This window comes from Oxyura jamaicensis, chromosome 1 (genome assembly GCF_011077185.1).
Source record: "Oxyura jamaicensis isolate SHBP4307 breed ruddy duck chromosome 1, BPBGC_Ojam_1.0, whole genome shotgun sequence".
In the NCBI taxonomy this organism is placed as follows: domain Eukaryota; kingdom Metazoa; phylum Chordata; class Aves; order Anseriformes; family Anatidae; genus Oxyura; species Oxyura jamaicensis.
In genome coordinates, this window is record NC_048893.1 from 45,011,536 (window position 1) to 45,038,316 (window position 26,781).

A 26,781-nucleotide genomic window follows, 5' to 3' on the forward strand; every position below is an offset into this window, starting at 1 on the left:
CGGCGCACAACGCCCGGAGCCCGGCGCAGAGACGCGGCGGAGGCCTCGGCGGCGCGCCCCGGACCCCGTGGCCTGCTGAGGCGGGCACGCGCCTGACGTGGCGAGCTTGGGGCCGCCCTCGTCGCCCCGAGCCGTTGTTCTGTGCCGGCCCCCTCGGAGCTGGCGGCCCGCAAGGCCCGCTCTCAGCCCCGCAGGTAGCGGAGGAGATACAAAGCAGCATCTCTGCTAGGGGGTTGTGAGGGGGAGACGTGTTTTATTTTACTTCTTCCTGCTTCAGGCGCGGAGCGCGCGTCTCGGTGCCGTTACTTGCAGGCAGCCCTGAGCTTCGGACGCTTGTGACACTGTTAAACAGGGCCTGGTAGGCGTGCATGCAACCAAGTAAGTGTCTCTGGCATCCAGATGTTTATATTTTGACGTGTGCCTAAGCTGCAGTGCTGCGGAGCGATGGGGAAAGAAGCACCGCGCTCCTGTCCCAAACGGTACCAAACCGAATCCAGCACGGGCTCAATTAATCTTTTTTTTAATTAAGTGCTGCAGCTTCGGGTCTGACGCTGCCTCTGGGTCTCCACGTGGCTGGGCAGAGTGTGAGCTTCTGCTCCCTTTGGAAGTGGAGATTCACGAAGCTGGAATCTACCTGACTGTCACTTTTAGTGAAAATAACAGTTTTTCTTTTATTTAAATGTATAATTTCATTAATATTTTTCTGTGAATGGCTTCATGTTAGCTGCTGCCTATAGTTTCACAGATGAAATAATTTCAACAGGACCGTGTCTAAACTAAATCTTCATTCCTAGTACCATATTTATAAATGAGAGCTAATGTTTTTTAAAATGTACAAATATTTAAAACAGGTTACCAAAACTTCTGCTAATGTCGTGACAATAATCACCAACTATAAAATGAATGATTATCGTGCTCGTTTCAGTTCTTGTGCTTTTAAATATATCTTCAAAATGGCTCATTCTTCAACAGCTAAAATATTTCTGGAAAGGTGAAATTAGCTAAGGTTTGAAGAGTCAGTTCAGTTTGTTCAGAAAAAAAATGAAAGCTGTGTTCTGTTGTATATGACAAAAACTTTTCACAAAGTCTTATAGAAGTGTGACATTTTATGGAAGTTCACCTCACTAGGTAAAATAGTAAGCACCAAAGGAAATGTTTTGGGGGTATTTGTGTAAATAAAAAGTCTGTTGTTTTGTTTGGTAGCTCTCTCTTTTGCTCCTGCTTTTTAAAACACAAAATGTCTGAAGTTAAGCAGAGGAAAAAAGGTATTTCTTCATCCAAGACCAATGAAGATTCGCAAAAGCTTGAGAAGCACAGTAATCATGGGAAGCTGGCAAGTCCCAGGATGAGCAATAATCGGAGTTCTTTTTGGATAGACTCACGGACAGCCTTGAATGTAATTTCCCTTGCAGCTTGCCTGGTGCTGACCTGGTAGGTAATCCTCTACAGTGGATTTTAATATTTTCATTTGCATTCTATACTGTGTTCAGTCATGGACAACATGATTAGTAACATTTGAATATAGTGTTTGTATTAAATGACTGCAGAAACATGGTAAAGCTAGAAGGGTCAAGAAAAGAATAGCAGTATTCACAGGTGTGGAAATACATTATACAGCGGGCATTCACAGAAGCTTAACCTGTTTAATCATGCTGAAAGTTTAAAAGGTGCCTTGCTCATGAATTGTAAATACCTGCTTTGGAGGCTGCATCCAACTCTGAAGAGCAACTTAATCTTACAGTAAGCACAACAAGGCTCAGTTGGCAGGGAATAAATAAATCAACAGTAGAAGGGAAGTAGAGTAGATTTGCTCAGCAGCGTGGTAAACTGTTCTTCATGCAGTCTTCAAGAAGATGACAACTAATCTTTGTAAAAGATGTTCCAGTATATATTAATGACATCCACACCTTAGTTCCATCAGAAACTGAGCTTCGTGCAGAACTGCTATGATGAAATTCTCAGAACTCCAGTGCAAGAAATTTGTCCAGACTGTCACACTGTTTAAAAAATCCTGCAGAACTTGTTCTTATTTTAGATAATGAAATCTGTGTGATACTAGTCTTTGATAAATGCATGACCTACATAAATAGGTACACATAAAACATTGGACAGAAACATCACTAATCATTTTATTTTTCTGTCATTCTGTTTATCAATCTGTAGCTATCACTACCTTAATCATGTAAACTATCATAGTTCTTTTAGAGACTTTTAACTTCTATGCAATATACTAAAGAGTATCAACTTAGGATAGTGCAAGTATTTTAAATAAACTGTATTCTTCTAGATAAAATGGCTCCTACTACTAAGAGAACTGCTGGATAGTCTACAATAAAGCTTGTTTAGGGATTAATAGATGTCCAGTAAAAATCTGGGGTTTGCTTGGTTGTCTCACTTTGTTTCTGCTCCCAAGTTCACAGTGAGTGAAACCAGTATGTACAGAACTGAGATACCTACTATCTGTTCCCAAAGCTAACATCATCGTAACAGAAGCTTTACTATTCTTGGATGGTCTCATGTTGATTAATGTTAAATGATTAATGCTGTTTAATGTTAGGCAGCACTAGCTTAACCAGCCTTTCTAAATCTAAAGGTTGCTATGCATGGTTTTGTGATGCTTTGCAAGAAAGTCCAAATTAATCTTTTGTGTTTCATTTCCGCCAATTGAATTATACTTTATCAGTGAAGTATACTGCTTTAACTGTGTGGCAAAGCATTACAAACATGTAATATATTCTCTGAAATTTTTATCCTCTCTGATGTTTTTGTTTGAATGGTACCCTGTGTAAAAACGAAGCGCATCTACAAATATTTCCTTAGTTTTACACATCTTTTGAAAGCTGGCAATTCCAGTATGAAGACAGATCAGGCTCATTAAGTCCTATTTTTTTTCCTGTCATGTATTCATCTGGCAAATTCTATCAGCACAAATCCCTGTGAATCAGATCCTGGAATGCTTAACTATAGTTTTATTTACTATTTATTTATTTGCAATTTTCAGGTTCCTATTTCAGCAGTCAGGGAGATTTGCTGATATGGAAAAAAAGTACAACTTCTTGAAGCAAGAAGCTGAAAAATTCCTGGACATGGAAAATAAAGTCAACTTAATTTCTGAAAAGGTAATCATTAACATCTTAATTGGATAACTTCTGATGAATATTTGTCAATGTCTTATTTCATTGTCCTGTAGTCAAATTTAACTGACTGTTCTTTTTGATATTTTTTAATGTGTTCTACTTGCCTGTGAATTGGCCTTTGGTGAATATTTCACTGAAACATTTGTGAAGACAGCACAAGAAATCAGGTCTCACTTCTGATTCATTAATTTCATTCATTGATTCGCTACTGAAGCTTGTTCAGGTTGCTCTTTGTCAGTTCTTTATGTCTTTAAAATGAAGATAAATGTAAAATCTACCTAACAAAAGTGTTTTGAAGAATATTGTGAAGTACTCTGTATTATACTCGCAATATAGCAATCATTGAAGAAAGTTTAAGAAGTGTGTTGCTCAGTGTTGTTTATATACAAGATATGTACAATAAGGTCAGCTTATTTACTGACCTTGTGTACATATTAGAATGAACATTAATACACTAATTAACAATGAGCATTGATAAAGAAATCATTACCATGGTGAAAGTAGTAGCAAAACTCACTTAGTCCATCAAAGCCAATGGTGACTCTTGAAATCTCAATCAGATTTTATTAGTATTAAAAAAGACACCTTAGAAATGAGATTTGTCTTAATTTTGTTAATGCACCTACATGTGTCAATCCATTACCGTTGTTCAAGGATCTAAGTATAGTAGTTGTATCTTAGTGTTATTTTTTACTATTTCTTAGACACTAAACTAAAGAACTTAGGTTTATGCACACACTTCATTCTACCATTACTGTTCTGTATATAATTCAAATACACATTATTTGAAGAAAAGTCACAGACATTTTTATGTAGTAGACCAGTTCTAGTAATAGGAAAGAAACACTGCAATGTTAGGAGAACATTTTTTTTTTTCATTGCTATGTGTGACATTATGAAGTAGAAAACTTGGGCTAGCTGCAGAATTGTCATCTGTATCTTAGAAAGAATGTGAACAGCATGGTTTATGTACGTGACGTTGTTTTAGCACTGATCTCATAATGTTGTCTATATATAAAGTATGTATTCCGTGGACGTTCATCAATAATAAAAAAAACTTTTTATGTGGCTCTTTAATGCTAAATAAATCAATATTTTTAACAACAAAATATGAAAAATAACAGAGCTTTGTAACAATTAAAGTAACTTTTAAGGGACTTTATGCTCCGTTAGATAAATGCACATGGTTTTCTAGTCTTACTTTTGTTAAGTAGATATAGATGTTGTTTTGTGTTATAAATACAGCTTGAATCTTCTGAAAGAATCCTACAACAAACTGCTTCATCTATGTCTGTGATGACTGAGTTTAAGCAGGAAGTATCTTCTCTTCATAAGATCATAAGGGATATTCAGAGCAATGAACAGACTCTCTCTATGAAGATGCAGAGCATTAATGAGAAGTTCCAAAATATTACAAATTCCTGGAGAAGAAGCCTGGATGAAATGAACACAAACACTAGTGCAATAAAATCTGAAGCAAAGTTCATACATACAGAAGTTACTTCCCAAATTAATGAAGTTGACCAAAGAATTAAATCCCTTTCAGAAAGATTAAAAGATTTGGAAGACAGCACAGCCAGAAATATGAAAACGGTAAAAAGGCAAGAAGATGATGAATTCACTAGAGTTGAACAAAAGCTGGATTTACACACAAAGGCAGTTGAAAAGCTGGAAGAGGAACAGAATAGTCTGTTAGCCAAGGACGCAGACCTGAATCAGAAACTTGCAGCCTATGAACCTAAAATTGAGGAGTGCAAGACCTATTTGCCAGCAATTGAAAATGCTATTCATTCTATTCTTAGACTATCAAGTGAATTGCTAAGTATGGAGAAAAAGATAGAGGGATTGACAACAAAGCTGTATACTGTGGAAAACAGTATGTTGAAAACTGTCTCTGATACAATGATGATGCAAAACATTCTTGAAGGCATGCAGTACAATGGCAGCATATTGAAACTGCAAAATAAAACAGTGGTTTTAGAAGAAGTAGTACCTGACATAAAAGTACCTTCAAGTGCTGAAGGAATAACTTCAGAAGGCTCTAAGTTTAAAAATGACCAAGATGGGGATAAGTGAATTTGGACTTAAGGTTTTCATTAATGAAAAAGCACTTTAATAGTTTATTTATAATTTGAATCCAATATATGGGGGGAGGAGGGAGAAAGGCTGAGGGGGGAATACAGACATCAGATTAAAATTTATAATTTATGTTTCATTTCCATTAAAAAGAAAAAAAAAAAACCTTTGGTTTTTATGTTGTTACTTCTTGTTATTATATTCCGTGGACTTTGTAACACAACTAACTAAGTTCTTGGCTCTAGACAGCTGTACACTAGATAATTTTTAATATGTCACATATATCATAATGTTTTTGTTCTTACTATAAAAACTTATCAATGGGAAGTGAGAATCTCTGCATGTTATTATATGCAAGAAAGCACGAAATACATGTTTAACAGCTGATGCTGAATTTTAGATACCACAGCACTACAGAAAACACTAGTAAAGTACCCCTTACTGAAAACCTTGTATATTGTTGGTATTTATAGGTGGGGTGTATATAGCAACTGGTGTTATCTTTTATTTCTTTGACTTAATGCGAATAGCCTCATTAGACTTCACCTCCATCCTTTTCGTTCCTGAACTGAGTCACGATTTTGTTCTCCCATTGAAGTCTTTGGACTATGTATAGACTGAAGTCTTTATTCCTGCTGAGATTCTTGTTCCATTATTTCTTTTGCAAGTCCAGTGTGATCAGTCATTTTATTAGACTGAGAGTTTATTTTTTTTTATCTCTGTTTTCCCCTATCGAATGTTCTCTGTTCAGCATAACATGACCTATTTGGTATTGGTTTGTATTTCAAAGGAGAAGAAACTGTTAACAATGTCAACTGACAATGCTTCCTAAATTCTGGTGAAACAAGGGTTGCGATTCATGGAAGCCATTGATCTATGCACCTCCCCTCCCCCCCCCCCCCCCCCCCCAATCTTTTCATAGATCAGTTTACACAGGGCATAGTGCTACATTATAGGCTCGGTAGCTATATGTTGAAGTTTGGATCTCAGGACCACCATAAGTTTGTGTCTACAGACGTACCTCTTGGTAATCCTTAGGAGGTGTTAACTAGGAAACCCAGCACAGCTCTTTACAATGTAAATCCTAATACTTCATTTTTAAGCAAACAGCTCTGTGTTTATGAGGAATGACTGATACTAACAAGAAGTTAAAATGCTTGTTCCTTCAGTGTTATTTTTATTACTGGCCTCAGGAAAAAAAAAAAAAAAAAAGGATTAGTATGATTTTGGAAAACTAATTATGACCTGTAGAATATTTTTCAGTTTGCTTGTTTGGTGTGTGTGTTTTTTTTTGTTTGTTTGTTTGTTTGTTTGTTTTTCTACAAGTTCTGCATTGGCTTATTGGGGATTTAACAAAATAGTATCATTGATGCAGGTCAGCAGGTCAAACCTATTCTAAAAACTTGATCAATTTAACAAAAAAGAATAAAGATGATAAAAAAAAAAAAAAAACTGAAAAAACTTTCTACTGAGCTGCATGGGAGCTTGCTCAGCAACAGTACAAATGTGGATGATTAAAAGCTATGTGCTATGTCAGTGTCAGTCAAAGAGTCAAAGAAAGCAATCTAGATTAAAAGTTTCCCAGCAGACAGTACCCAGATTTTACATTGTCTAATGCCATTCCAATTTAAAAAAAAATAAAAAAATAAAAAAAGTAGTAAGGTTTTTTTGTCGTTTCTGTTTTTAAAATTAGTAGTGTGGCTAACATTAATTTTAATTCATTTAATTTGTCAACCTCTGTTTTAATGTTCTGTATGTGCCTAGTTGCAGAATTACTAGCTTTTAATAGTCAAGCGAATGGTTGATAGGATACTTCTTATTAGTCAAGAGGGAAATTGCTGACAATTAATCATTTTAATGAAGATGGGTCTTGAGTTGTGAAATAACAGTTAATTAGGAACATATGTTGTTGGTTCTTTAACAAATAAGCATTGTTATTGTTCTGCTTACCCTTTCAATTTGTTGATTAAATTTTATGTTTGAAAGGAAACATAATTTAAAAGTGCATTTAAGTATTGAAAACAACCTAGTAGTCCTTTAACAGAGGGTATTAAGATCAGTGCAAAAAACAGGTGCAGTACTGAATAAAAGATCTGTCCTTAGTGTTTCTCATAAAAAATAGTAATAAAAAATACAGAGACCTTATATTTTGCTCTGAGTTTTCAAATATTATTCTCTTACCAGAGAAAAGAACCATTTGCCAGGGAGAAGAGTAAGATGGTAGCTATGCCTGTCGTAGGTCTGGTTGCAGCCTTCATGTGCATAGGTGTTTCCACTGCTGAAAACCAAGCTATTACTAGCGTGTATGGTTGAAGACCTGACCTACTCCTCTCGTATCTTTTTCTACTGTCTTGTGTAATTTGGAGTCTCTGTTGCTTTAAAATTCAATTTAACCATTACATCATAACCATCATTGCCAATTTAGGGAGCTAGTTAACAGTTACTACTGACATGAAGAATCAGCATAATCCTAACCACATTTCATCTCAGATACAGAAACTAAGCAATAAAGAGAATGATTCTCAAATACTTCAACATGTCTGTACTGTATTTTTTTTCCTATGAGGTATGATTAAGAGAGCAGATATTTTCATTTCTTCCTCTCAAATTTGAAAACCAAGAACTAATTGTTTAAAATAACAAAACACAACAGTGAACTAGCAAATTCAGCCAAAAATCTAAGAGTAGCATGAGTTTTCCATCATTAACATAATTTTCAGGAAAGTAGGCTATTCAAGTAATATTTTTTTGTGTGATGCATTTTGGTGGCTGTTTAAACAAAAGAGAGTGATGCCTAATTCAGTTTTTTTTCTCAAGTGAATGTTTTGTTCAAAATACATGTTGCAATCCCCAAAATAAAAATGCATCTGTTAATTATGCTCCGTGACTTTGGAATGAAATCTTTAAAGTAGGTAGATTTCTAAAATGTTTCTGAATATCTTCCTACGTGAGTCTTTCTGGATCACACAGATTACAGACAATAGAAAAATTTCTGTAAATCAAAAGAAATTTGCATCTGATGATTTGTTTCCCCCTCCCTCCCTCTAGTGATGCTACAAAATGATATAGAACCTTCCTGTATTTTTTTTTAGAACAGATGAAGTAGTAATATTTGAATTTGTTACATATGCTGAAAGGAAAAATGAACATTTTAATTGTCTTGCAACACAAGTTTATTTCCTAAAGACAGGCTTTACTCTCAGTATCAGAATACTAAGGTATTTCATTAGAGTATAGCTTTAATCTTGATGTAAGAGTTAAGTTAGAAAAACTGTCAAATATTTTTATTTATATTTCTCTAGTGTGAAAAGACTTGGAACTTACTGGAACAGCTGGAAGATCTCCAAGTTACTTCTCACATTAAACATCTACAAGAAGATATTTATACAATGAAAACATGGTCTAGCAGCATCATTAAAAAGAAAGAAGAACTGCAGAAGAACTTAACAACCCTTTTTCATGCAGTTACAAGTGCTGAAGAGAATGCAGCTGCTGTAGCAAAAAACATAACTTTGAAGATTGTGACAGTAAAAACTGACATAAGGCGTATTTCAGGCCTTGTCTCAGAGATGACTGCATTGACAAGTTCTTTGCAAGCGCTAGAAGATAAAGTAGAAAAAGGAGAAAAGAGGACAGTAGAAAATATAGGTGACCTGCTTACTAGTAGCATTGACCGAAGTACAAAGCTACAAAGCTTAGCATCCAGTAATGCAAGAAAAATTGAACAAATTAAGACAGCATTGTCTGAGTTAAGGAGTGATTTTGACAAACATTCAGATAGACTTTTGAATCTCGAAGGTGACAGAGCAAAAGTTCTGAAGACTGTTACGTTTGCAAATGATTTAAAACCCAAGATGTACAATCTTAAAAAGGACTTTGCCATTTTGGAACCGTTAATAAATGACCTAACACTGAGAATAGGAAGATTAGTTGAGGACATATTGCGACGTGAGAAAGAAATTGCTTTACTGAACGAGAAACTGACCAACCTAACAAGAGTTCAACCTGAGATCGAAGGTATGAAAGATGAAATAACCAAGATTTCAGAGATTAATTGATCACTGGGAAATGACACTGCCTGGAGAATAGTAGTGTTTGAGGAGCGTTACTCCATCATGAGTAGTACTAAGGAAGGACAATATTTAAAGGCTTCATTTGCAAGCACACTGAAACTTAACTAAAGACTTGTCCTCTTTCTTTTAAAGAGCGGCAATAAAATCATACTGATCTTGAGGGACAACAAGCTGTAATATGAGCAAAAAACCTGTGCATGTTTGTGTCTTTCTGAAGCGTGACATGCTATATTTAATAAACTGCCTGTTTTGTACAATAAAACAGTATATAAGCATAAAATGTTGTATCTACCTTTGCTTTCATTCAGTAAGCAGGACCAAGACTGACAAATCAGCTTTTCTTTGCTCCTTCAAAGAAGGGAATAAAATTGCATTTTCCAAATAAACAAAAGTTATCAAACTACACTAGCAGTCTCAATTCATTAATTCTGACTTTGAAACTATAGTAGTTCACTTTTTTTTTTTCTAGATAATACAGGGAACCGAGCAATGCCCAGAAATACTGTTGACGCCCTGCAAAAAGTTTTTCACATCAGTCATGGTTGATTTTCTGTGAGACCTTATAATTGTAATCATGTAATTGCAATCACATAATTATGCAGCACTGTTATATCTTTAAAACATCAAACTCTATATAGGGGTGGTACTTTGAAAGATCTTCTAAGCCTGTTGATGGCCTCCCAGTGTCACCATAACCACTCTGGAGCCCTAACAGTGCCATTTATTGTTGCTTAGTCTTACGCTACTGTGAGCAGCAAGATAGGTCTCCAAGTGTCAGACTGATGTAAGCCCCTGGCAGTATTTCTGTGGTGAAGAAAAAGAGTTTAAGTGAACTGAGGCATTTGAAAATGCAGTAGAAGAGAGACTGGAGTAACATTATGCTGAGGTATGGCTTAGAAGAGAAAAGAGGGGGAAATGACTTAATTAGGAATAGAATAATTTTAAAAACCATTAGGAGAGAGGCAGCAATCGAGAAAAATCCCTAAAAATTAAATTATATCAAAAAGTCTAACAGTTTAGTAAGGCCTTTACAACTTTTTGATTGTTTAGTCATATTTGAACATCTTGCAACTACTTGGCTATTGGTTTGATGGAAGAGATGATCATTCCTCCCACTCACTATTCTCACCTTCATTCAGCATTTGGTATCTTTTCTTCTTTATGTTGCTGTCTCCCATACCTAGCTTGCTGCATTGCCTTCATCCTTAAACCGTTTTTTTTTTTTTTTTTTTTTTTCTGTGCAACCTCATATTAGTCCTGTCAAAGAGGGCACCAAGCATAATAGTCATAGCTAGCAAAAGCAAATTGATACAAATGAGAAATCTAAGTGTTTTTCACAAAGGCCCTCATGATGCAATTAATCTCCTGGTATCAAAATCTTGAGAGGCAAAACTAGGTAAAAATAGATCACTATTAAATATTTTTTGTCCAAAATACACTAACTATGCAGTGTTTTGCCAGGCAAATACACTGCCTGCAATGAATAAATTTGCTTTCCAGTGTAGGAACAGAGACTTAAAATTTGAAACAGGGAGCTGTGCAAACTGCATGACAAGTTACGAAAACATGAATGCAGGTAACCTGAATGAAGTATCATAAAAATGTCAGATTCTGACTAATATGAAGCTTCTTATCGCAACAAAATCTCTGCATGGTTTAATCTACACAAGTGAGAGAAATGGTAACTACACTCCAGCTGCGCAATTTATTAGAGAAGTCTTGCAACAGCAGAAAGGTCTTTCTGGATTAAAAGAGCACTCTCACTCTTTGAACAGTAACCAGAAAATAAACCAGGAAAAACAATTGTTGATTTCACTTTCAAACACAAATGACTGATCTCCAAATATTAGAACATAAAACATAGTATAGTTGTACACGTGGCGTCCATGGGAAATTACATATGCAAAATCTGTTACAGAATCATCAGTTTCCCTTCACCTACAGAGGTATGCAGGCCACCCTTCCTTCCTAGGAGGTTCAGGTCCAAATCAGGTGTTACGATCCTTTCAGATGCTTTGTTGCTACCAAGCAAGAGAGAAAAAGTTTAAGTCACAGAAGTAAAATTTACTTAAAATAATAATAAAAGTTCACACACCCTCAGAGGGCAAGTTATCTGTGATACTCCCAGAGTCTGTACAGGTGTTACGAACCTTTACTTTGCCTTTCAAGCACATATCTGCACTGTACTAAAAAAAAGTAAATGAAGGTTTCAGGGTAGCTTTAGTCTAAGGACAGAGGTAAAGCTTGTTCTATAGTGGAAAAGGTGAGGTATTTTTTCACAAGTTTAGATCAGACTGCTAGCCTTGCCTACTTGCTTTAGTGCTGTCAGCAGTGAGGAGCGTATCAGATTGGGAAAGTTAAAAACCTTAGTTCATTTCTAAGGGTGCTCAGTGATACCCTCCACAGTTATTTTTATTTTAAGTGAGAGAGATTCAGGTAGCAATGAAAATGACAGCTATGCTACTTACAGCATTATCATCCCATACAGTCCAACTTGTTATGCTATTCAGGACATGTTTGCTTTTAACTTAGCATGCAGATATAGAACCGCCAATTATATTCTAACCAGCAACTAATATGGAGAAAAACAACAAAAAAATGTCCTGTAAGAAGGCCATATAGCTATTAAGCTCATCTATCCAAGAGGTACTCATATTTGCTATAAAAACAACAACACAAGATGTTTATTGTTTTCACTGTGAAACACATCATTTCCATGTAGAAATGCAAATGAATTACATTTGTATTATTATAGGCTGTTTTAAAATATGTAACAAGCACTTCAGCAAGTATCAGCATATTTGATCTGTAGTACACTCTAATACAAACACAGGGTGCCAGTGGAGTTCTTACTCCACATTTATAGAGACAGTATGTTTTAAACCAGAAAGCAGATCTCAGCTCCAGCAATAGCAAGAATGTTTTCTCCTTCATAAAGCAATATACACAAGTAGCACATACACAATCCATGTTTTACAAAGCACTCTTGGGTTTAATGACCATTCTGGAGTTACCTAAGTTATATTTTGTTCCAGGGGAGTGCTCCTTTTTGATACAGGACTTTCCTTGCATTGAAAACTAAGCCCATCAAAGGACTGTAGCTCTCCCACCCCATCTTCTCTACTTTCAGAAAACATACTACATGTTATGCTATAAAGCATAGTTATCAGTAACAAAGCTGACCTTTAAATAATTTTAATACCACCACTTTCCCACTGAAGCTGAATAAAGATTTCAGTGGGTGACCCTTTGTGCAACAGCATTTCATATGTTAAAGCCTTCCATCTCAAGCATCTAAACTATGGCTGAATATCAACAAAGTTAGCAGCTGCAAGGCAATTGTCTCCTGGGGTTTTCCACTAGAACAGAACACTGGAACTCTTTGCCTTAGTCAAAAAAAAAAAAAAAAAAAAAAAGGAAAATGAGAAGAGCTGTCCACAGGTTATCGAACTTTTTGTAGAGAAAAACAGCATGATTTTGCTCTGTATGACAGGAAACAGTCCTGTCTGAGAAATTTAGCTTATCATTGGCTTACTTGACATTTAGTTTACCTTGCTGTATAAAGTAAGTTTGTCTCACTCTTCTGCCAGTCTTAAAAGTTCACAGTAGTGCCTCACTTTCCCAAGATTAAAAGGAAGTTGAATTTTTTTCAGCAAAGTCCAGTGTGTTAAAGCATACCTTTAAACAAACTATGATATTCAGTGCAGAAGTGATTTTTTTTCTCCTTCCCAGAGTAACCGAGTAACTTGTACAATGTACAAAATCTCCTTTTAATGCTCTCCTCCAAGGATGCTCTCAGGAGCATTTCATGTTTTGTTAAACTTCAAAGCTTCCTGCTCACAACAAAGGCAACAGCATAAATGTACATTTATCACTGAAATTCAACACCAATGTACTTCATAAAGTATTTTACTTACAGAAGCTGACTTTGCAGTATAACAGTTACCAAGAATGTATATTTCCAATAATGTATGGAAATGTACGTTCTTGGAAGAATGTACGCTACTTGAAGAATGTTTAGTGTCATGGTTGCAGGGAAGTAGAGTAGTTTTAATAGGTTTTACTTCAAATTGCTGCCTTTGAAAACGTGAAGTGGTAGTTTGCTTGTTTAGCATAACTACCCAAAATCTTGGAAAGTCATAGGGTATCCCAAGTGGCAGGATTCTCAATGCTATATAACGTGGTAGCAGAGCATCAGACTCCAGTAAGATGTATGCACCAGTCAAGGTATGTCTGCTACTCCAACACAGCCTGCTTTACTTCTCCCTTTGACTCTAAGGAAGTAGAAGCAGTAACACTTCTGTAAAGCCAAGTCAAGTTCAACATCAGCTCAAATGCTGCAAGACAACGTATCTGAATGGCTTTGCACAACGGACACCTATGTTCCAGCTCCACTAAGTGAACAATATAGTACTGAACATGGTGAACCCTTTATATGCTATTAGGCATTTTTTGGATTTTGTTTTCAAGTTTCTTGAACAAGCAAAGTTCAAAAGGCAGCCCACTTGCTTTACACAAAAGACCAGGAAAAAAAATTAATTGCCTTCATAAAACATTGCTGGCTTGCAATGCCTACAATCTAGATTTCTTTAAACCAATTAAGATTCAAAAAATGGTACGGGCTTCTAGCATTGCAGAAATGTACAGTTCAATCAAAACTCAGTATTAAGCTAATTGAGCCCCCCAAAAAGAGGGAAAAAATCATGTTACAGAAGTACCCCACTTAAGGAAAAGCTGGCAAGTTGAATCTCTACAATAAGAGGCATCAGTTTTTATTTTACTATAAAGCTGAAGTAAACTTTCAGTGGTTGGTTATCTCTGAGAATCTTCATTAACATCAGCTTTATTGTTGTTAAAGTAGCAGCTACCATTTAATTCCACACTACTAGGACTAAGATCTTTGGATGCAGTTCAAAGACAAGAGAGGCAGAAATTAGTCAAGTAAGCATAAGTTATGTTGGGATGATCACTTCAGTGCAGAAATAGTTCTATGTGTAAGGCTCCCCTCAACTCAACAATATGGAGAATGCAGATGCCCTACCAGACTGCAGTCTCATCTCATTCATCTCAGGGTCCAGCTACTTTATAGTAACAGCTTACATAGGCAAGTGAAAGAGGACTCAAAAAGGTAGCACAGAATTGCAGTAAGTTTCTGAATTACTACATGGAGAGGTTCTTGGGACTTCTCTGCAAACAGCGAAAGCCTACTTTGTTGCAGTTATTTCACAATTCTCTAATTCCTGAGGTGTAGAAAAGCCTATTTTTATTTTACTTGGGAAGTGTTTGAGGCATTTGCTGCTGTGAAATGAAGCTTACATATGCAGTAGTAAACAGACACTAAGCACTCTGTTTCTCATTTATTTCAGGCAATGACAGTGGTAGAATTTAAACCCTCACATGGGATGAGGGCACAGCCAATAATGATATCATATAGGGTTTGTTTTCTACATAGTCAAATATATAAAAGTTTCATGAAACTCATTACTGGGACAGCCAGCAAAGTCAGTCCATGAGTTGTCTACTGAGTTAAACCAAGCTTCTTCTTCAGAGATTCTGGCATTTCAGGTGGAGGTGGACGAGGAAGTCTGAAATAAACCTTCACAGAATCATAGATGAACCACTGTAGTGCAGTCAGGGTACCGATCATGATGATACGGGCAAATAGGCCTTTCCATACACCTGCAGAACAAAATAAAACCCATAAGCATAAGAAGCCAGGGAATAAGAAATATCTTGAGAACACAAAAAAACACAAATGATACGAAATGGATGAAAGTAAGGATTTACCTTTGAATCCAAGCCTCATAAGAACCTGTGAGGCAGAACTGCCCTTTTCCTTGTTCAACACAGACACCACAGAGTCAGCAGGATGAGAAACAATTGCACAGAACACACCAGCTGAAAGAATAGTTTGATATTAGTTTTGCAGTATTTTAACTGTACCATTACTGTGTACACTAAGCACAACCAACTGAAACCACACCTTCCCTAGACCACTAACAAACCGCACAGGAGTTACACCAAGGCTCCTAGTATTCTAATACAATAGCAGGTCCATTCTTATTAGTGTTATGTGACTATCAGAAAACACCTCAGCTCTAATCATGCAGCTTAACCTTCTGCCAAAATAAAACTCATTCTGAATCTCTAGAAGTTAAAAGTCACCTTTCCGCCCTGATTTCTCTCCCCTTCTTTCAACCTTCCCAGACCTTATCCATCACAGCAAAGATTCAAGTTTTCCTGCTTGAATCATATGTTGTTTCTAAACTTGACATTAACATAGGAACAATGAAGAGTACCATCCTACTACTACAGACCCCTTTAACCACTCAATCCACTCAGACTGAATCCAGGCTTTTTACCTGCGCATTTTAATGTTACATTAAAGTTCTCCTATTCTGATTCCACCTGTACTCCATCAACAAAGTGCAGGACTTAAAGATCGCTTACCAATATAGCCTGCAACAAATGTGACTACCAGCTGTTCTCCTTTTGAACATTCACTTCGTGGCTTGGGAACAACATACTTGTAGAGAGCTTCAACAGTACGTTCAAAGCAGGCAAATTTCATCATTGTGTATGGAATCTGTCTCATCCATAGTGGAGCAACACCTTTATAGAAACTTAACCAGAGAAGAGAAATTCAGTTTCACTTTCATTTTCTCTATCATTTAAGGTATATTTGCAACCTAAAAAAAAAAATGTTAGCTTATTGCTGTTATCTGCAAAACAACTTCTAAAACCTGACACTGTGAGGCCAGGTTGTCACAATACCTACAGAACAGGAACATTCTTATTTTCTTCATTCCTAAGAGCTAACAGTTGTCACTTTTCAGATGACAATGCATTGCACTAATGCAGCACTGCTACTATAAGTGCAGCAAGGCTCATGTCTGCATACCAGCCAAGTCCCGATAGTGATAAATGACTTGCGTATTTACAGCCACTTTTATCAGAACAGAAGGCTAACATGCAGTTATATTACTCTCACATGCCAATGACTCAAGCATCTTTGACTGTACAACCAAAAAAGTTGCTGAGTATCTCTGACTGGAACTGCTGAAAACTAAAGTTATCCAGCAGAACTCAGCACAAAGATACTCACAAAGATGGATCTAAGGAGCATGTGGAACCAACAGACATCTCAGCACAGATTCTTTGATAAGTATGTTATCTTGAACTATAAAGATGAAAAATATAAGCTAAAGCCACTATCAGTTTTAGCCCTTTATTAGGAAAAACATTCAAAATCAGTAACTTTAATCAAAATGAAGAGACTTACGCCCAGATGCCTTCTTCTCCAAACATTTTAGGTACAGCTTGCCGCAGAGTGTTAGCATATCCAGGCTGTGTCTGAATGCGAACTTTAGCAGCCTCCATTGGAGCCAGAGCAATGTCAGCAAAAAACTCTGCACTGGCTGATGCAGCTAGATATAGTGAAGTACGCCACAAATATGCATTTTCCTGAAGTGAATTTGAATACATTTTCATTAATGAATCATCCTTTTGTGATTCCTCTGTGTTAGAAATACTGTTGCTGATGTACAGTCTCACACCAAACACTTAAGGCTTACCTCTCCAAGCATGTTGCCATATAGGATTTTGAAAACTTCATAGAAACCAAATTTACAAAGCCCCTGCATCGAATATCCAATAAAGGTTGGAGCCCATCCCTTAGCCAAGCCACGAACTCCATCTTCTTTGACCGTCACTGAAAATCCATTGAAGATGCTCTTGTATTTTTGTGGATCAACCTGAACAGAATAGACAGTTAATTACGTGATATAGTTTATCATTTCCCTTCTCACACCCCCTTCTGAAATAGAAAATTATTAAATTCCTCAGAAAGCTGGATTCCTATGGTTCCCTGGATATCACCACCACACAAGGTTACACTAATGTAAATGCAGTAGTTACTTGCTAGTCTCAAACCCTAACTTATTTCAACAGTCAGTATACTCCTCAACAGTCAGGAACCAGGCAGCCTGAATTGTGCTTTACATTTATTCTCTGTAGATTTACTGAAGTCACTATTCTGACAGTACTATTTTGTACAATTATATTTAGGGTTGATTCTTCAAAAATTTGACAGCTTCTATCAGCAATCTATTCAAGCCTACATGTCACACCTACTTACGAACAAGGTGTTGAACATACGCCACATTATCAAGCCTAAGAATCACCTGATTTTTAAGGAGAAAAGGTTACTTGTCCATTGTTAGCTTGATCCCTCAAGTCATCCAGACTAAAAAATATGTAGAGAAAAGCAAATCAAAGAACACTCAAGAACTTCTGCATTTGTGCTTTGACTTTACAGTAAACACTACATTGAAAGTATCTTCTGCACACAAACACTTTGGATGAGGTCAGAATGGACCTATAGAGGTCATCTGATACTCAGAGTTATCAGACCTTACAAAAAAAGAGAGTCAACCTGAATATTTTTGTTTCATCTGAAAGCGAACAACAGAAATTCTGAAGCGGACCATTTTGACAAATTTTAAGCCATGTCCCCTTGCTTTTCATACTTGATATCATCCAACATTTCCTCAGGAGGATGAAAAGTATCAAATCAGAAGCCAACCAAAGCTTCCATGGAAAAAACTATGGGACATGCATGCAAAATTGTGATGTCTAATTCTTTGTCTTACAGTCTGGCAACAACCTACTTGAGAACTAATTCACCTAAACTTTTCAAGTTTAGAAGACTCAATTTTAGAATACTGAAATTCAGAATATTTAATTGGGTACTGTAAAGTGAGACTTTCTCTTGTCAGACCCATGTTTAACAATCATCTACATAGGAGACCACCTCCTCTCAAAAAGAGAGGATAGGAAACAGCTTTCTTCCTGGAGAATCTAGGAAGAATTGGTAACATGATCTCTTACCAGACCTGTAAAAAAAAAAAAAAAAAAAAGAATGTTGACAGGTTTTACAAGGTCACACTGCAAGCCACGTGGAACCTTTCTCACCACACTTTTCTCTAAATGCTAGAGAAGGAAGGGGGTGCATCACCACCCTCATCACATAAGATGTCCAGAACTGTAGCCCAAGTAGCACACACCTGTCAAGCAACTGAAGCCTACGATTTATGAGGCTTTGCTCCCATTGATATATGCAACACTGTAGGGCTCTCAGGCGTTCTGTCCATTAACCCAATTCACAATCAGATGAAGAACTGTTTGAGATGCCACATCCTCTTTACCCATGATCAACCTCTTCCCCTGAAACCCATCCTTGTCTGTGTAGTCAAGCTACCTATCTTGGATTTTGAAGACACACTTTGTCCATAACAATAAATGAGCACACTTCAGCTACACTTTCAGAAATAACACACACATGCAACTACAGCTTTTCCCTACTGGTAGACATAGAGATTCTCCACACAGTTAGTTAAGCCTCAATCCAAATTTTGTAGAAAGCATTTTGTAGAAGTGTGTTGCCCACTCTTGATCACTGTTTGTCCAATGAGTTACAAAATGACTAGTTTGAGACCAGAATTTCAAGTTTTCTCAAGCATGCAGAAAACTCTTTCCATGTAAAGTGCTAAGATGACAGTTTTAAAGAGTATCACATGCAATTCTCCTAGTGTGACTAGTAGTTCAAACCAGAAAGTAGTTTCCTCTTCATTTCCTCCTCATTTCAGGCATTCTGTCATTACAAAATTGCCACTTTTAGAATTGGTGTCAGCCTATGCAACAGGGAAGCCATTAACTATTACATTTTCAGAAATTTGGAGGTGTGCTTTAATTTGCTTCATTTTTGAGGCACAGATTAGCCTGAATAAATCCAGTGCTGCTTTTAGCCACAGCTGTTCAGTAGATGATTTTAATGTTGAATTTGGTATCGTAACTAATTGTAACGAGACTTTACTACTTACAGTTCAATCAAAAAACACTTCTGTCATTTCAAGGAAACTAGCCACGTCATAGTTCGTGCAGTAATATCCAAGATGTTAATTGCTGAAATTATACATGCATGTTACTCCAAGCTAAAATACTAGTAAGTCTTCAAAATACTGATAATTTTTCCTTACACATTAACTGCGCTAGGTAGCCTACCAGCCAGCAAGGAGTAACATTGTAGTGGGTGTTTTTTTTTAAGCAAATATAGTAAGCTGAACCTGTCTTAAACATGGTCAAAAAATAACTTCTCCAGGTTAGCCTAAATGCCTCATCTTCCCTTGAAAGTGGTATTTTGTTAAGTTGCACAGCAGTAGACGTGTGAGAACTAATGTTCAATTTATTCGCTATGTGTCAACCAAAAAAAGGTTGTGTCACCTACTGTAAACTCTTAATATGCTGGCTACGTACAGAAATGTTTAAGAAATGTGTAAGTTAATACAAACCTGCATACGACATTTCACTAAATCCAGAGGTACGACAGCAGTGTGTGTCAGGCCACAACTTAGGACCCCACCAAAGCCACAGAGAGCATAAAACTTGAGCGAGCCATATTCACAACTGTATTCTGCAGCAAAAAATAAAGACACACCATGCTTTTACATAAACTCCATGCTCTGTTGGACAATGATGTCCACATGATAGTTTAAGGCTGCATTTCATTAGTAGATTAATTATACCACACTAAACATGCTTTATCAGCTTCACCACATACTGACATGCAGAACAAACCTGTATTCTGCATTTAACCAGGTCTAGAGGAACCAGTGCTGTATGTGTTGTTCCACAGCTAATAATCCCACCAAGGCCACAAAGCATAAAGAATCTGCCTGAGCCATACGCACAGCTGTATTCTATTTAATTAGAAAAAAATTACAAATATATGATCAACCAGACATGGTAGTGAAGATCAGGAAAGAAACAAAATTGACTGAGTGCTACCCTCTCAAAATTATTAAACTGAAACAAGCTCCCAAGCTATACTATGTAACTATAGCGTTAAAAAATAATTCCCTTGTTTTAAATTAACACATTTTGGACTGTCAAAATTAGATTCCAGGCCTTCCAACTTAAGCTTATGCCTTTACAAAAAAAGCAGTGAAAGAAAGTTTTAGCACACAGTACACTTATATAAATTAATCCCATAAACTACTAGTAGTAATTATAAGAGAATGTTTGACATTGCAGTTTTGAGTCATATCAAGGAAATAAGCAAGGAAAGTGTTTCTCTAGGATCCTGGAGAAAAAGCTTTTCTTTAAGCCCTTTCCTTAGTTCTTAAGGAAATACAATAATTAAAATCTCACATAGACATTGGTTGTGAAGACCACAGATATCAGATTAAGGTTGGATTTTTTTCTCCATACAGGTATTTTTCAAACTCGTCATGCAGATACATTTTTCTTTCAAATGCAGACACTGAGATTTACACAGCTTCCATTTAATGAAATTCTAGTTTTTCTTTAATCATCACATCTAATGTGATAATAATGCTCATTAAAGAAGCTTTTGGATCACATTCAATCAAGGGATATTTAACTTGCACTGCTCCACGCAGCACTGTATATAAAAACATCCAATTTTAGAAGTTGTGTTTTGATACATGAATTCTAATGGAGCAAAGTTACTGCAATTAAAAAAAAAAAAAAAAAAAAAAAAACACGAATCAGATTCTCTTCCACTGTTGAAGAAGCTATACAGGGTAAGAACTATTATGATTACACACAACCAGAAAACACTCAATTTACTATTAACAGTAAAAATAAGCATAAGTTAGCAGCACATTTCTGCTTCTGTGCCAAACTTCATATATACATATACAAAATTATAATACAGAATAAGAAAACATTTATAGAAAATATTCCCGAAGAGTGGAAATGGGTAATTTAGGTTCCTCTGCTATTAGTGCTACATACGCCACTATAATAGAAAGCGTTAAGTGCTACACCTACTTAAGAAGAAACTTATCCAGAGAAGCACTAATGAAAATCAAGACACCAAAAATCTATCCTTGAATTCAGAGTTGCTCTGCCATGTTTTTTTCCTTCTGAAATAAATTCTGCTGTGAACATGAACAAAAATTCCCTATTACATTTAGAAGCATCAAGAGATCACCCGTTAACACTAGCTGACTTATTCAATTTATAGCTTCCCTATTATAGAAGAGCTTCCCCAAAGCACTCCAGATTTTACATCACACTACTTCTCACCATACTCTTCAAAATTAATCACAAAGACAACAGAAATTACATTTTCTCTTTAACCTGTGAGAATTTTTAAAACTTACTGCTCATTGCTATACACATGCTAGTCCTGGACTTGCATATACCTAGCATGGTTAAGCTGGCAGCTTTCCAGACAGTAGTAATATTCTGTTTAAAACTCATCAGAACGATTAGTTTAACATACACTGTCAAACTTTTCTAGGCAGGTGTAATCAGAACATACTCCAGGTCTGAATTACTGGGCAGCTCTGTCCAGCTGTATCTTTGGCCTGTGGCATGGAATGGCAGTACTCTAGTACTTACTACCCTACCAGGATCCCAGAACTGCTTTTTCACATTCCCTTTTACACCTCAATTTGTTGTTAAAAGATTGTACTCCCCAAACTCTGTAGAAGCCATAGAAACTTAGAGCTTTAAATATCTACTTTATTAAAATGGTACTCAGACTGATCTGTCAGCCAGACATTCAGAAACAGTATTTTAAGACAAGCAAGCCATTATCAATTTGGCATATGCTCTTTACGTGTATCTGTGCTTTCAGTATTAGGAAAAGAAGCCATAGTAGACACCTGACTTTCTATTTCAGAAGTAGAGTCAGAACATACCTACATGCACATGTAAGATAAATGCCCTGAAGCTACTCAAATATGCAGTACAGAAACGTGCCTACTCTGTTCCGTGAAATAGTTATAGTCCTTGTCATGATGTAGCTGTCATCTTTGCTTCAGATTTGAAGCATTAACAAGGACAAATTCCAAGAGCTGATCATAAAACACTCTGCCTCTGAGCTGCATTATGGTTGATGCCCCATGCTGAACTCAAAAGGTCTTGTGGTTTGTACTGACTTTGTGTGACCTTGCATAAGCTCAGATATCTTCTGCAACGTGGTTATTCTCCAAACACAAAGGCCAAGAGAGCTACGTGACACGTGAAACAAAAAAATACCAGGAAAGACTAGCAAAGACTAATAAAGAGTCAAAGGTGATCAGTATCTGCCTACAAAATATGAAGATTTAACATTAACACTTTTAAGAAATAAGTGTATTTACATAATATATTTAGCACACTACAGAGTAATTTTTGGCTTTATTTAACTAAATTATTACTACTGAAAGCCAAGAGTATTTTTAATTTAATAAAAATCCAACACACAGTTGTCTTTCACATACTACATTGAATATGAAAGCACTAACGTACTTTAACAATTACAGTACTTCAGAAGATGTGTCTTGCTGAAATCATTTTACGGTATTTTTTGATAAAAAATAAGTACTAACATACTTAAAACAGTTATAGTATTTCAGAACATGCCTCTTATTGAAATCCTTTTATAGTATTTTTTTTTCATTAAAAAAAAGCAGGGAGATGGTTTCCTACCAACAGCTTTAAAGAATTTGAATTTTAAGAACTACTTTCACTATTGGGAGTAGTGTCAAGGTCTGACCTTTAGAAGTCAGGACTGCGATAATGGAACATACAGGAAGTGTTTGGACTTGAACCTAAAAGCATCACTGTATCTTATGTAACAGCTATCTTGAGTACGCCCTACATCTACTGAACTAACAGGGAGGAAAAAGAGCAGAACAGAACACGCATGAATGTTCAGGTTTCCAGCCGTGAATAAATATTCAAAAAAAAAAAAAAAAGTAAAAGCAACAACAACAACCAAAGGATATTTCATCTCCATCCAGATTCACCGATTGGTATGGTGCTTCCTCTTCTCAGGAAGAACCACGGGCCTACAGGCTCTGTCCCCGAGGCCGCAGGCGCAGCAGAGCTGGTTGGAGCAGCCTCCCACCCCTGAGGGGGCCTCCATCGGGGCCCCTGCAGTCGCCCCGGCCCGGGACCTTCCCGTGTCCTCTGCCGGTAACGCCGGGCCCTTGGTGCCACCCAGCACACGCCGTCCGCGGAGCGCTGCAGGCTGCCAGCGCCTCCCCCGCCCGTGCCCTTCCTCGTCCTCCAAGCGGCCGCGCGTAGGCCCAGCGCCGGCTCCTCCCCACCCCGGGGGCCGCTGCGCCCTCTCCGCCGCCCTAACGGGCACCGGGCCCCGCTCCGCCGCCCCCTCTCCATTCCCCCCGTCCCTCCCCGCCGCTCTCACCTTCGGCAGCAGACGCGGCCGCCAAGCTCCGCCGCGTGCTGGGCGCCTCGGCAGGCTCAGGGCGCTTCCTCACGCCGTCCTGCACCAGCTGGAAGTGCGGCGCGTAGAACGGGTTGAGCCGGGCGAGCGGCGCGATGGACGAGAACATGGCGACCTGCGGCGGGCGACAAGAGCACAGCGGGGCGGCGAGGGCCGGGCCCGAAAACACACGCGAGGCGGCCGCGGCGAGCGGCGGGCCCGGCCGGGCGGTTGGCCCCCTCAGCTCCCCCCGCAGCCCGACTCACCTCCTAAGATGGCGGCGCGCGGCCCGCTGCTCGGCCGGCGGCAGGGCGCAGAGGCTGACCGCGGGCCCGGCGCGGTGACTTTGTCCTTCGCCGACGCCGCGGGGAGGAGCCAGGGCCCAAGAAGCCGCCAGGCGATTGGCGGAGGCGCACCCAGAACCGGCACCGCCGCGCGCGCGCGGCCCGCGCCGACGCCCTTCCTGCCCTGGGGGAGGGGGCGGCGGGGGCCTGAGCGCGGGCACGGCGGGGGCCTGAGCGCGGGCACGGCGGCCCTCGGCCCGGCACGGCCCCGGCGGCGCTCCCGGTGCCGCAGCGGCAGTGCCAGGGGCCGGGTGCTGGCCCCGCGGCCGTGGCTTCCCCGCCCTGCCCAGACGCAGGCCCTCCTCAAGCGGCTTCGGCCACCCGTGTCCCGCGGTCACCTCACGGTGACAGTAACCGGAGGCTGCCCTGGCCCCGTCTGAACGCCCTTTCTGTCTCCACAAACTCCGTTCTTAATAACGGGCTCGTCCCCGCGGCCCTGGGTAAGGCCGAGCCCAGCCAGGAGGCCCGGCCACCGCCCCCACGGGCTGCGGCCTCCCCGGCTCGTTTCACCCTTGTAGGACGAGCACAACAGGCACCTAGATACAAGATATAGCCCACCTAAAGGAGGGGGCGATACCGATTTTGAAGGCACAATATTTAACACAGCAGCCCTTAGCTACCTTAAACTACACCTTTTCTAATATTCTCCCTTATTTTAGTGGATTTACATGCTATAAAATGCATGATACGGATCATCTCTTTATTTACTGAAGAGGCAAAAACTCCAAGGTTTCCCTAACTTCAAGGCCTCTATTCCGTTATAGCGCTCCTTAACATAAGCACACAAGACAATAACACACCAGACACAGCCTCGCTAATAATTCAGGGCTCAAAGCAGTTACACAACTAGTAGCACACCTGTACCACTACAGTGAAGAAATATCCCTTTGGAACTTCCAGCAGCGCGACCACCTACTACGCTAACCTTACAACTTAGCTCCATTTGACTTATTTCACAGTAACGTTAATCCAAGCAGACTGTCAAAAAAGACAAGCATACCAGCATTGTCACAGAAATCCGGGTTGGCTAACTCCCTCTTGAGTAAACCAGATTCCAGCTGCTGAGTAGGAAAAGGTCAGCTGAAACTTGCATTCTTTAAATAGCTTCATTTAGCAACCAGTTGAGAACCTGAAGTACAGTTCCCTTCATTGCCAGTGACAGGAAGGACAACAGGCCAGAATTGTTCTTTTTGCCATTACTTGTTCCACGCTACTTACCTGCATCTAAACTGATAGCAGTATCTTTTTTCTGAAAGCTAAACGCTGACACTTAATTTAACTAGTCATGTTTGGAGGTTATTAGCTGAGAATTGTGCTGTTATCTTGGAGTTACATATAAAGGACTGCAACTCTTGCAAACTTGTCTGATTTTTAACATGTAGAAAACCTGTGCTCCTTCCAATTATGAAGCATGTGACTACATTTATATTCACAGTGGCAATTTCTGTGCATAACCAGTACTGATACTTGAAGAGTCATAGCCTGTTGAACAACCAGGTTTAGCTAACAATTAACTTCTAACCGCTGTACTATTAAATACTATTAAAAGGCAGAACCTAACACGTCCCTATGAAAATACAAGGATAACATGTTCCTGTTGAATACCTATCATTTTATGTAGTTTCTTTTCCTACATGTGAAGGAATAAAATTGCAATAGCCTGTAATTTGAACCATCTAATTTGACTTCTGATCACAGTGAAAATGGTAATGGATGAAGACTTGAAAGGCTCTACCTTTTCATGTCTGCTTGTCTCAGATTCATAGAAAAGACAGCTATATTATGTTAAATCCATCTTTTTTAAAATCAGTAGTTTCCCAAAAATTGGGGAAATAGGAAAATACCATATTGGAAATCAACACTTTCATAAACACATTTCTTTTTCTGTTATTAACACACACCCCAGAAGCCCCAGAAGCATACAGTGAAGAAACTTTAGACCAGTTTGTTTTACAAGAACTTGTTTTAACAAGAACTTGTCACAGATATACCATTTTGGTGAAGCCCATAAAGTCAAAGCTCTTATAAGCCCATTCTCCAGGTTAACCTACTATTTTCACAAATATATTGAGATAGCAAGGCATCCATCCACACCTTTGATAATCTGGTTAGCACAAGTAGCATCTGCTCCTGTGGTAAGCATGTATTTTACATACTCAGTCACTGTAAAAACATCAAGAGCTATTAAACAGTGATTCCAGAGAAGTTCCAGAGAAGCAGTAACAGATCAAGTCAGAGCTGTGACTAGATTTCATAGCCCAAGGGAAGAAGCCTTAACACCACAGCACCTCCCTCACCAGGATCCAAAGTAACTAGACTAAACTACAGCAGTCACATCCTCAGAACGCAGGAAGTAGTGAAACCTCTCCTATTCTTATTATTCACTACCATAAGCCTCCTCACCTTTGTCATTCTTTTCTAATTTGAGTTCTCCCCAGACATACCAATGTATAAACAGTACATACATGCATATTTGTCACCCTAAGACTATTTTACAAGTTGAATTGACTCAGACCATATGCTGTATGAACACATTCATGTATGCAACTCTCATAGCCTGCAGTTGTGCTGGTGCAAAGCAGCCTGGTGCACTCCCCGAGGAAAGAGAAAAGTAATAGGAAAAGTGTTAGACAAGTGTAATTAGACCTACCAAGCAATATTAAAAAATGCATAGTAAAAGCTAAACAGACAACTGAAAGTACACTGAAATACCTAAGCTTGTAAACACAAGATTAAGTTATACATCACAACCTAACCCATATATGTATTGATTAGCTAGCTGAAGCAAGCCAAAAATAATACACAACATATACCACACAATTTTACAAGTTGCATTTGCAGTATGCGCATCTTTTCTGCTGAAGAGGCTTCTTACAGAGCTGTTATTTAAAGGCATTATTTCTGAACTA

The 26,781-nt window shown here is 38.4% G+C and overlaps 2 protein-coding genes, 1 long non-coding RNA gene and 1 other non-coding gene across 6 annotated transcripts; 1 reads left to right on the forward strand and 3 right to left on the reverse strand.

Moving 5' to 3' along the window:
• Positions 1-76: 76 nt before the first annotated feature.
• On the forward strand, positions 77-9,681 carry IKBIP (IKBKB interacting protein). Of its 2 annotated transcripts, none has more exons than XM_035336617.1 (4): positions 77-378; positions 1,204-1,431; positions 3,002-3,119; positions 8,516-9,681. In XM_035336617.1, exons 2-4 carry the CDS (start codon positions 1,238-1,240, stop codon positions 9,269-9,271), a joined length of 1,068 nt encoding a protein of 355 aa, XP_035192508.1. In that variant the 5' UTR covers positions 77-378; positions 1,204-1,237; the 3' UTR covers positions 9,272-9,681. The 2 variants fall into 2 exon arrangements, with proteins under 2 accessions (XP_035192508.1, XP_035192501.1); XM_035336610.1 differs by lacking the exon at positions 8,516-9,681 and adding an exon at positions 4,383-5,540.
• On the reverse strand, positions 5,686-26,703 carry LOC118172608. Its single transcript, XR_004753767.1, has 3 exons — positions 26,691-26,703; positions 26,186-26,189; positions 5,686-5,930 (listed from the first exon to the last, which is right to left on the reverse strand). It is a non-coding gene; the product is annotated as an uncharacterized LOC118172608 (long non-coding RNA).
• On the reverse strand, positions 11,942-23,951 carry SLC25A3 (solute carrier family 25 member 3). 2 transcript variants are annotated; one of them, XM_035336629.1, is made up of 8 exons: positions 23,795-23,951; positions 23,511-23,664; positions 19,636-19,757; positions 16,861-17,040; positions 16,569-16,750; positions 15,737-15,909; positions 15,074-15,184; positions 11,942-14,965 (listed from the first exon to the last, which is right to left on the reverse strand). In XM_035336629.1, exons 2-8 carry the CDS (start codon positions 23,656-23,658, stop codon positions 14,805-14,807), a joined length of 1,077 nt encoding a protein of 358 aa, XP_035192520.1. In that variant the 5' UTR covers positions 23,659-23,664; positions 23,795-23,951; the 3' UTR covers positions 11,942-14,804. The 2 variants fall into 2 exon arrangements, with proteins under 2 accessions (XP_035192520.1, XP_035192524.1); XM_035336633.1 differs by lacking the exon at positions 19,636-19,757 and adding an exon at positions 19,922-20,043.
• Positions 16,175-16,415, reverse strand: LOC118161013. Its single transcript, XR_004747825.1, has one exon. It is a non-coding gene; the product is annotated as a small nucleolar RNA SNORA53 (small nucleolar RNA).
• Positions 26,704-26,781: the final 78 nt, after the last annotated feature.

What these genes read in the sequence shown, in the direction of transcription:
- IKBIP (XM_035336610.1), top strand. Translation starts at nt 1,238, where the DNA reads ATGTCTGAAGTTAAGCAGAGGAAAAAAGGTATTTCTTCATCCAAGACC. An exon ending in GCTTGCCTGGTGCTGACCTG is followed by an intron (nt 1,432 to 3,001) that starts GTAGGTAATCCT and finishes TGCAATTTTCAG; the next exon opens with GTTCCTATTTCAGCAGTCAG. An exon ending in TCAACTTAATTTCTGAAAAG is followed by an intron (nt 3,120 to 4,382) that starts GTAATCATTAAC and finishes TTATAAATACAG; the next exon opens with CTTGAATCTTCTGAAAGAAT.
- SLC25A3 (XM_035336629.1), bottom strand. Translation starts at nt 23,658, where the DNA reads ATGTTCTCGTCCATCGCGCCGCTCGCCCGGCTCAACCCGTTCTACGCG. An exon ending in TAGTGAAATGTCGTATGCAG is followed by an intron (nt 17,041 to 19,635) that starts GTTTGTATTAAC and finishes TATTCTGTTCAG; the next exon opens with GTTGATCCACAAAAATACAA. An exon ending in GGAGAAGAAGGCATCTGGGC is followed by an intron (nt 15,910 to 16,568) that starts GTAAGTCTCTTC and finishes TCTCTGGTTAAG; the next exon opens with TTTCTATAAAGGTGTTGCTC.